Below are 11,360 nucleotides of genomic sequence, written 5' to 3' on the forward strand. Positions count from 1 at the left end.
CATGCTTCGCTACTTCACTCCAATTGTCCGCAGGCTGCAGATGCTCTTCGCCAATCCAGCACTGCAGGTGCAGTTAATGCTGGAGACGCTGATAGTAGTTCTGGCTAGATATCCATCTCTTTGCTTGTTTCTTTTCCTCACACAGAGCTTTTTCTGCTTACCCCCCCCCCAAATTTTGCTCTAGTGCTGCCGCGTGAGGTGTTGGATTCATTGGATTCCGCAGTCTGACCGGTTTTGCGGTGCGTCTTCAAGAGCATCAACATTATCTTTAGTGGACATATGACGAACAGTTCCGTGTGCTGCCGCATCATGTTGACATAACTCTGCTGAAGAACTGAAATTAATGAATGGCCGGAGAGGAGCGATGATATGAATTAACTCTTTGATGTGGGGGGAAGCAGGAAAGGGGTTTTGTACTGCATATACTGGCGAGGAAACACGGGAATGAGGCTTTAAACACGTTTCTTGACGCTGTGAGTTTTCTTGTTGAAGTTGGCTTTGCTCAACCATGGAAAAATGAATTGGAATGGATATTCCGATAAGTGTTCCTTAGAGATGGTTGGAAGATTTTCCAACCTTTCCCCTTTATGAATCTTTTCGTGATGACTCTGGAAAGGTGGAGCGATCAGGAAAAGCTAATGACGGACGGACCTATTAATCCATCAAGAGCACCAGAGGGGTTTGGAAACGTTTGGATGGAAATGTTTGCACCTTTTTCTGGTTTTATACGGAACTACTAATGCATAGTTGTGGATCTCTGCTGGAATCTCAATTGTCAGTATAGTGAAATGAATTCAGGGCTGTTGACATATTCGCTGTGATTTTTGCTTCTTTTTTTCCCGCAAATATCAATTTTTTCTTCTGAAAGTATTCCGATCTAAATGGAATTAGTTGAGAAAGCCCTTTGTGAAAGGAATAGACATGGTACATGGGAACAGGTTCCTTCACGGTGAGTCCAGCTGCCAGTTAACTTCACTCTCTTCTCTCTGTTTCATTTTACGCATGAGGTCTATCTGCATTTATCGGTCTGTCTCGCTTTATTCCTTTAGGAACTTTGTGTGTTATTGTAAACTGATTGAAATAGTTGCATTTAATTTATTTTGAGTGATATGCAACTGCATATGCATCATGACAGTATAGCATATATTTTCCCAGTTGTGTTGTTTTTTTGCTGGAAAATACAGCTTAAGTCAGGTTTCTAGCTGGTCTTAATGATCATTAGCTGGTGCAGATTGGTTATTAGCTGGTCCAAGATGGTGATTTGGTGGTCCACAAGCTGGCAAACCATCACGGACCAGCAAAACACCATCTGCGAGCTGGTTAGGCTGGTTTTTAATGGTAGCTGGTTTCTAGCTGGCCTAAGATGGTCATTACAAGCTAGTAATTAGCTAGTTTAAGTTGGTAGAGCATCTTGGAACAGCAGAAAAGCCAACTGGTCGTATCAGTTTAAGATGGTTTGTAGCTAGACAACCAGCCAGTGGCCAGCTTGGACCAACTAAACCAGCTACCATATTTCAAAACAGCTTCCAGCTTAAGCTGAATTCTTCTTTTTCTCCAAACTTGCAGTACATCCACAGCAAATCAATCAGTTTGGAAAGTAAATGCAAAATAAAGACTAAAATAAATAAATAAATAAATGCACTTTGGTTTTTCGTTTGCATTAATTGTGTGTACTGCATTAAAAACGAATACAGATAATAATAATAAAAAAGAATAAATAAAAAAAATTATCCAGGTTTAGACCAAATTCTTTAAAGGATACTATTTCAGATCGTTGATTTTCAGCCATTCCTAAAATGCATTTTCAAATATACGTTTTGCAATTTAGTCCAGCATGAATATAGGAATTGCACCCTTCGGTCCAGCTGTATGTTCATAATGAATCCACATGATTCTATGCTGTTTTGATCTTAAATCTTTTGTCGCAGTTGTTGCAGGTCTTCTCATGCTTGGGTTGTCTGGGGCAACAAAGAAGGAAGCAGGTAATGATGTTTTGTCACAGAATACCCACCCACTCTCCATCTCCATGTTTCCTGGCAATCTCTGACATTTGACTGCTCTCTCTCTCAGTGAAAAACAATTCAGGAGTGCAGCCGGCAGGGCAGTGTGGAACCTGGGTGAAAGAACCAGAGGGAGGCCTCTTCACCTCACCCAATTACCCAAACAAATATCCTCCAGAGCGAGAATGCATCTACATCATTGAAGGTAAAAAAATACCTTGTCCGAATAGTAAATGCAGCACACAAACACATCTGTCATGTGACACTTGGATGGTGGGTGTTGTTTTGAATTGTTCAGCACCGCAGTGGCACTCAGAGTGAAAGATGCAGGAGCAATCAGTTGATTGTTAATCCTATGCAGCACCATTATGATGCTAATAAACACTAGTGTTTAATTTGCATTCATAACAGAAGGCTCTATAGATCAACAATCTCTCAATATCTGAACGTTAATTTGATTAACGCAATTAGATTTCCACAAAAGTGGGTAAAAATGGGGTTGTCTTTCAATCGCATCTGTTGGACTGCTAGCATGCTGTGCTGTTGTAAGCTAATAATCAAATTGAACTAAGAAGCTAGTAGTAATTTTCTTGCAATTAGATGGTTTATATGTGATAATCTCTTTGCCGTCCTAATAAGATTTCAAACGGTGCTGGTTAGATTACTTCAAATTAAAATAAATAATTTTTAAATAACAATCAAAATAAAACACTAAAAAGATTTAGTGCATTAATGTTTTTGACAAAAGACAAAAGCCTTCCAAAACCATAGTACACTATTATTACTATTATAATAAATACATGGTTAAATAACCCACTGAGTAATAATTCAAATAAAAATAATGCTCGTTGGTAGTTGATGCAATGTTGAATATGTGTTTATGTAGTCAATAATAAAGTAACTGTAGTCTGATTATTTAAAATGTAATCTTTGGAATCTGATTATGTAATCAAGATTACATGTAAACAGTCACTACCCAACACTGATTACAAATATTATGAGATATATAAGTTCTTTCATTCTTCCTTACAAAATTTTAGTGATTTTGGGTGATTTTCATGTTACAGTAGAAATAAATGCATATGAATGCAATCCATATCTCCAAAACTTTCTTTGCATACTAATAATGACTAACATACCCAACCCGATCTTGTGGTGAATCGTAACTATTATACGAGGTGGAGATTTTCATATGAATGTGATTCATACAGAAATGCACCGTTTTTAAGAAAAAAATAAATAAACAAAAAAACCTTAATCGCAAAGGTCCATCCCTAAATCTAACCAGATTGGCCACCAGTTCACCTACCAAACTGTAGTTACGAATTGCCATGAGAGTGTGTTGGACTTATGACATCATCCATCATAAATTACAGATGTCAGTCTTGATTTATTTTTATTTTCTCTTTTGCAGCTCCCCCGAGACAATGCATTGATCTTTTCTTTGATGAAAAGTATTCAATAGAGCCTTCATGGGAATGTAAATTTGACCATATTGAAGTCCGGGACGGACCCTTTGGCTTTTCTCCAATAATTGGACGCTACTGCGGCCAGCAGAACCCTCCATATATCAGATCGAGCGGCCGTTACCTATGGATAAAATTTGTTGCGGATGGTGAATTGGAAGCGATGGGATTTTCTGCAAGCTACAATTTCACAGCAGGTACATACAGTTTTATGCTCCCTTTATGCAGTGTCAGGAACATTTACGATTGTGACAGATTGATTAATTATTAAACCAGCGAGTTTTTGGCTTTTCCTGATGGTCTTTTAGAGTTCTGGAACCGGTTTTCACTCACTAACCTCAGGGTATTGTTATCCTGTGCATGTCGACTTGAATTCCTGATGCAATCAGTAACTACTCTACAAAATCCATGCTGCTGATTCATATAGCGATTACTGTAGGTCCATGTTGGTTCTGTCAATGATCCTAATCTGCAGTTGAGCTTATTAGTCATATTCAATTGCAGTAATAATGAGCCTGTGTGTTCTAATTCATCAAAAACCTCTTAAATTGTTTACCTTAATCAAGTCCTTGTACCACAATGAATGCTGGCAATCCTTCCTAGGACCTGATTTAGATGATAAAGGTTGCCAATAAGACACTAAGTGGTAACAACAACATCATTCCACATATAATTGATTTCAATTCCCCGTAAGGAATCCTTAGAAAATATGTAGCACATTGCGCAACGGTTGTTTTTATCAGACGTCTCATTCTTCACTGCTTTCTACTTATCTGACTTGATTTAAAATTGAACCTCTGAAGTGAGTCTGAACGGCAAGTAATACTGTACCTGAGTTCAAGTGAGAGATGTTTGCGTAAATGGTGTGCAAATGGAGCAGTGATAGATATTGTGTGAAGAATGGCAAAATAAATATTTGAATAAAGCTGCAGCTAAAGTTGTAAATGCAGAATAATTTCACAGAGTGGTCGAGCTTTAAGGGCCTTGCAGATGAATTGCACAGCTGTGGCACTGGGTGCAAGAAAAAGTAGCACACAATTGAAGGCAGCACTGATTTAGAGTCGCACTGTATCTGAGAAATGAGTTATGAGCCGAGGCTTTTTTTTTTTCATCCTATTGTGAGTCAGGAGGAAATTCTTTCGCCAAGTTTGGAGAAACTGTTAAGCGTGAATGGATTCAGACTCTCGCTTCGCAACTTGCCAGGGAAGAAACACAGCTTCCTCTAGTCTTGATAAGGAATATCAGTGGCATATAATTTACATAATTAAGGAGATAAAAGTCCCTGAATTCACTTCCCTTGATGTTCCCCCAAAAAAGTGGAGAGCGCATCTGCTGTGCTGTAGCCAGTGGTAACACATGCTAATGCAGAAGGTACAACAGATGAATGAAAAGCAGGGGATGTGGAAGGCCAGAAATTGCATGTATTCATCTTCCTTGGTCTTTTTCAAATTTTATTTGACAGTATTTGACAGTAAGAACATTACTGTATTTAACTGAAAATTTATGCTGCTTATTATCACAAAACGGCCACTCAATCAAAGATGTGCCGGTCTGCAGAGTGAGAGCGGAGGAATTTAGTCTATGTTCGTCATGCTGGGGCTCTGGGCGGCACAAGTTCTGAAATTTCCTGCATAAGACCTCATTAACACTGCACTTGCTTGCTTCATATCAAATCAAATAGATCAAGTGCAACTGAATTACAGCTCTGATCTCGAGACTTTTTATTTTAGTGCGGAGCAATGTGATCAATGTCAAATTGTTGTGAAAAATATCAGTTTAAATATGTGATTCAAGGCCTGGACAAGTCACTGAATAAAAGGTTTGGAAACAGTGAATCATTGTTTAAAAAAATACTACAATACCAAAATGTTTTCATGACATTCATAGTGTGGAAACTTTAGTGTGACCAGTGAAGTCAATTCCTGAGCTAATGACTCTTATGAGCTGTTTTTTAATGAATCAGAAACACACAGCATGACCGGCGAAGTCCAGTTGTCGAGCTAATGCTTTTTGGGTTCTGTTTAGTTTACTAGAAAAGTCAAGCGATTTACTTTTATATGAGCTGGTTAGTGGATCACAAACATACAGCGTGACTAGTGAAGTCCATGTCTTTAGGGAATGAATCTTATGAGCTGATGCTCTATAATGGATCAGAAACAGACAGCATGTCTAGGGTAGTCTGATTTTTGAATAAATGACTCTTATGAGCTGATTCTTTTTAGTGAATCAAAAACATAAGGCTTTACCAGTGTATTATGGCTGATCTGACTCACTTACTGAACAGCTGGACAAATTTCGTCTTGTCCAACTCCATGAAACAATGTTGTTCTTATATGAATAGTTCACCCAAAATAAAAATCCAGACATTATTTACTCAGTCTGGTGTTGTTCTAATGCCGTATGACTGACTTTCATTTAAAGACCGAAAAAGGAGAAATTTAAAAAAATGTCCTGCTCGCACTCATCCATATAATGGTACCGAATAGCAACCAGCTTCAAACTTTAAATATAAAGAGGCAAAAGTATCACAGAATGATTCCATATCTACCATATGTTTCATTTTTAATTAATCCGGATTTCTCAAAATGATGCGCATGTATGCTTTTCCTTGATGAGCCAGAGTGAACTGCTGCACTAATATAGTGTAATTAATGCAAAGTCAGAACAATGGCCAAATTCAGGATATTTGCTAAATACTCATTTAAATGTTGGTTTGTTTTTCACCAAACCTTATCATAAGCCTTTAGAACACTTGGAAAAATGTGGCACAAGTTGCATGGGATCATTCTGTGTTACTTTTACATCTCTTTCCTTAAAGTTTGAAGCTGGTCACTACAGAGTAGTGCAGTGATATTTTTTTGTAGGCCAGCCTGCATCACCCTGGTTCCCTTGTCAAAATCCCAATAGGGTTTTCCATTGGCTTTTAGATTATTGCAGAAAATATGCTCTGTGACCAACAAAAATGTATGATTCATACACAATTTGTTCATCATGATAGTATTCACAAATGAGCACAACTTTTATGAATTCTGACATCTAAATATAATTGCCAGAAGTAAAACATTTAAACCTCTGTCATCTCTTTCAGCCTTTATTTAAAAAAAAAAAAAAACCTTTCCCCTGAAATTTTGAGTTAGAATAGAATAAGTTTGCAAGGGCACGAATATAAATGCAGCAAGGCTGTAAAAGTAGACTGTTAGGCAAGTTTTCGTGTTTGGTGTGATGAAATTTAATGACCCCGACAACATCTACAGTCTAATTTAGCCACTTGTTAACAACCATCTTTTTCCAGACACATAAAAGCTTAAAAAAGTCATGAGTGTGGTGTTACTAATGTATCTAATGTTGTAGAATAAAAAATAAAAATATCTTGAGCTTGTTTTAACCACAGACTTTATTTCAGCCATTTAACTAAAAACCCATTCAAACAAACCATCGACTTCTGGACGATGGAATTGGAAGTGCCAAAATACTAGCTTGCTTCCAGGTAGGCCTACAAAAATGTGTAATTCTAGCAGCGCACTACATGGATGAGTGCCAGCAGATTATTTTTTTTCTCCTTTTGTGATCTGTAAAAGAAAGCTTTAGAAGAACACCAGAGTGAGTAAATAATGACTGAATTGTCATTTTTGAACTACCCCTTTAAGACTTCTCAAAAGAATCATTAGTGTTACCAGACTCGTTTTGAAGAATCCAAAACCTAAATTGCTCATAATTCCCATCCCAAGTTGAATGTAATAAAATCTTTAAAAAGTAATTGAAAATTATGTAACGAGCATAGATTTTACAGTTATCCTCAAATTGAAAGCGTTTAATTGGAATTTGTCTTTGTGACTCTCTAAAATAAGGAAAATTAAATATCCAGAAGTTGTGGGAATGCTATAAACCGCTGTAAATCTTGAACCTGGGCCACATGCATCCAAACATAGGTAGGATATTCGAACATCATGTGGTTTTAATGCTTGAGTTTCCCAATTTGGTTCTAAAGTAATTAAAGGTGTTTTCACTCAAGGTTAGTTTCATCTGAAATTGCAGATGCATGGCATAATCCGTTGCCGAAGCCAAACTTTGGATGGCTCAGTGATAGAAAAGTAGAACGATGTGCACACTGTGTGTAATTACTTCCTGATATCGTGTGAAAATAAAAATGGTTGTGCAGTCACTCTCAGCATTCAGATGCAATTATCATGCAGACGATGTATGAGTTCATTCCAATAGTCAGATCTTGCTGTCTGTAGACAGACTTCCTCCCACTACCCTACTATATCTAACTGGATTAAGAAGTAAAAGCAGGACTCTCAACGTTTTAAGCTTCACTGTGAACAGAGACTTTGTGACTAGCATTTGTCCCTTTCCTCCGCCCTCCTTCCCTCTGTCCATCTGTCCTTCTCTCCTTCTCACTATCTAGAAAAATCTCACGCTCATTCTCCTGAGTCTCACTTCCTTGTCTCCTGGGCTTGACTGACCTTATTAGCCCACCTCCTCTTTTCTAAGAGATAAAGCTGTGTTACCAGACAAGATCTGGCTGGGTTAAATAACAGGGAGAGCTGCTCCCCTCATGTGTCTTTCCCCAGGCCACTGGCTGTTTGAAGCCTTTGTCCCAGCTGTAAACAGACGCAGCAGTAATAAGAAAAACAAGATGGACTAAAAAGCATTTCAGGGACCGCTTTCTTGATCCAGTGGCCATTTAATAACCTTGTTTGGGGAAGCCTCATGTGGCCTTTTCCTCTTTTCATTTTCAATAGGTTTGTCGAAAGCAGGGAAAAGAAAGAGCAAGCTGAATGCAGGAGCTGAGAGTGGTCCCTAAGATCCAAGCATTGAAACCCAGTCAGGGCCAATTAAGAAATATAGTTCTGTGCCTTCTTGTGTTTTATGTTTTTTTTTGCTGTCACAAAATAGTGTGACCAGCCAGGTGAAATGATGGATATTAAAGAAATAAAAAATTCTGTGATCAATCACTGTCATGTCATCCAAACTTGTATGACTTTATATGTTTTGAGAAACACAAAATTTAGAATTTTTTGTACATACAGTAGAAGTGGGTTTATAGAAAATAAAGTCATACCAATGTTGTTATTGTTAACTAAGCCTAAAACTATTAAAATATATTTTTAACCAAAATTAAGCTGAAATAAAGTAAAATATATCATAAAAAATTAAATGAAAAGTTGAAATGTTGCTGTGGCAACTAACTGAAAATAAGTTCAAAATGAAGAACTAAAATTGAAATAAAAAATAAATTCAAGCTAAATATATAAAAATAATAAAAATGGCAAAAGTACATAAAAATGACTAAAACGAAAATAAAATCTGAAAATATAAAAATAGTTCATTCAGAATATGAATAAATGCTCCAATAGTTTATAAATAATAAATAACACACGTTTGTCCATACAATAAATCTCAGTGGTCACCAACTGTTTGTTTTCCAACATTCTTCAACATATCTTCTTTTGTGTTCTGCAGAAGAAAGTTTGGAATTATGTGAAGGTGAACTATACCTTTAAACAGAGAGATATCTTGAGGGTTAAGAAGGAGCAGGTTGGTCTTTAATACCTGGACAAAGCTTTTGGTTTGGAATGGAGGGGCTGCAACACCAAAAAGCTGTTTTAGATTAGGGCTTTGTTCAAATTGAGTGCTAACACCCTTTTTCCAAGAGATTGGTGGAGATTTGGCCTTCTGTATATCCACCATTATCAGTGCATAAAACCCTGGATTTAACACAAATTATGATTGCAGATCCCGGTCATCATTATCGTCGCTGCTCTAATAAGACTCGACTGCCCTGCGGCTGGTGTGGCTTGATTTTCACTGCACTAAGGCGTTGCACAAACACAGAAGTCATAAACAGCTAATTTTAACTTCCAAAGAGCAACTGTTGACAGATATAGGGCCAAATACGAGACCAATAATTAACAGGTCTCACTACCATCACGGCACATGATAGTTCTTTGTGAAAGGAAAATAAAAACCGTGCAATACTGATATAATATGACATACATTTATTCCAGCAACTACGAAGTGTGTGATCATTGTCAATTTTTAGCTACATATGGGAAGAAATGTGTGTTTAAAAGTTATATATAAGTGTGTTGTATTACACATTTAATGATATGTATGTAGGTTATTGAACAATGTATAGTGGTGGGGATTTTTTAGGGACTCAGTGAGGTTATACTGGTACGCCAATAGGTGGCAACATGTGTTTTTATGAGTGAATCATTTATTCATTCATAATTGTTCAACCCAGTGATTAATTCAAGACCAAAACAAACATTTGTGTTTATTAGTGAGTCATTGAATTACTTACTCAACCAATTTTTCAAAAACTTGATTCAATCAGGATCAAAACAAGCATGTGTCTTGCTGAATAAAGCCCTATTCGGATGGGACTAGTTTTACAGGGGGTCGTTAGAGAAATTTGTGTTCCACAGACGTACTTAACAATTTTAATCCCGTCCGAATCTGCCCCGTCTGTGTTTTTCTCACACAACCTCTGTAATAATTCCAGAACAAATTACCTACTTTTTTCAGCAAACTCAGTGATCCTCTGAGAAAGCTAATCTCGTCCGAATGCGAATGTCTGTGATTGCAGACGATATTTTTTTCACAACTCGTTTCCTTGTTTGTTTTGGCAAACGTGAACTACTGTAGATGCTCTTACTACTGCACATATTTTTGATTTGTTTGCCTCCCGGCAAAGAAATAAAAAAATAACAATAATAAAATCAAGAGCCAGATCACATAAACTGTTAAGACTGGCTACTGTAATATCAGCGTCAGTTAATATTAACGTTACTTCACCTTAATTTCTGCACTCAGTTACATAATGTTTTAATTACATATGTACCTTTATGAAAATTAAACATGGTTTTACTACAAATAAAAAAATTTAATAGTTAAACTAAAGTAACCACACATTAACCATGGTTTTGCTATACTATCCATATAGCTTCACCATGGTATTTGTCGTAAAACTTTGGTTATACTATCAATGACTATATACAATGCACGCATGACTATACACAATGCACGCATACAGAGTGTGTGATCTCTGCAATGCCCGGATGTCCAAAACAGACCCTCCCACCTCTGTAATAAGCACTGAGATGTTAGTCCCGTCCGAATTGGTACATGAAAATCGCAGACATCAGGTGATAAGAATCGAAATTCAAACGTAGTTTAGAAAACTAGTCCCGTCCGAATAGGGCTTAAGTCATTGAATAACTCAGCTATTCGTTCAAAAACACAGATTCATTCAGAAAATAAAATGATGCTGTTGTGTGTAGCACTGAGATGCAACAATGCATTTGCCTTTGTTTGGAATTGTTTTTTGTGGACAGAATAAAATTAGGCACAGCTGAGTTAAGGCCTGCTCAAAATTCTGTGTAAAGACGTAGTGTTGCAAAAAATCCAGACTAAATTGTGCCTGACCTGACCCACTTTAGCCCGTAGGATCAAAACATACAGTTGTATTTGCTGTGTAAATGCATTTATACCACCTCTGAGCAGCATTAAACAGTCTGTGTAAAGACACCTAAATGCCACTTCAGAAGCACTTCTGTGCTGTCTTTTACAGAGTAAATTTGGCATAAAATTACTCAGTATTAAAGGTCCCATATTGTCAAAACTGAAATTTCCTGGCTTTTTTCACGATAACTGAGGTCTAGGGGCTATTTAACTACCATATATGTTTCAAAACAGTCAGTCCACAGTAAAATGCACACAGCCTGCATAAAGTAGCTGTGATTTTTCACAAACTGTTGTGACTTCCGTAAAAAGTTGACGTCAGAACTACACAGCCTTCAGTCACCACCCCGAGCACCGCCCACAGTACCACTCTCCTTTTGCCAAACCCCCAGACAACATCGCGTCCATGCTATTGCTGAGCAAC

The 11,360-nt window shown here is 37.3% G+C and overlaps 1 protein-coding gene across 3 annotated transcripts in view; it reads left to right on the top strand.

Moving 5' to 3' along the window:
• Positions 1–636: 636 nt before the first annotated feature.
• LOC107727239 (neuropilin and tolloid-like protein 1) overlaps positions 637–11,360 on the top strand; it is a 122,093-nt gene continuing 111,369 nt past the window's right edge. For all 3 annotated transcript variants that reach the window (XM_016537045.1, XM_016537044.1, XM_016537043.1), the window contains exons 1-4: positions 637–949; positions 1,929–1,982; positions 2,071–2,205; positions 3,415–3,663. In XM_016537045.1, coding sequence (XP_016392531.1) covers positions 922–949; positions 1,929–1,982; positions 2,071–2,205; positions 3,415–3,663 — 466 coding nt within the window. In that variant the 5' untranslated portion in view covers positions 637–921. The remainder of the gene's footprint in view (positions 950–1,928; positions 1,983–2,070; positions 2,206–3,414; positions 3,664–11,360) is intronic.

The sequence above is a fragment of the Sinocyclocheilus rhinocerous genome, unplaced genomic scaffold (genome assembly GCF_001515625.1).
Source record: "Sinocyclocheilus rhinocerous isolate Xijiao unplaced genomic scaffold, SAMN03320098_v1.1 scaffold65, whole genome shotgun sequence".
NCBI classification, from domain to species: domain Eukaryota; kingdom Metazoa; phylum Chordata; class Actinopteri; order Cypriniformes; family Cyprinidae; genus Sinocyclocheilus; species Sinocyclocheilus rhinocerous.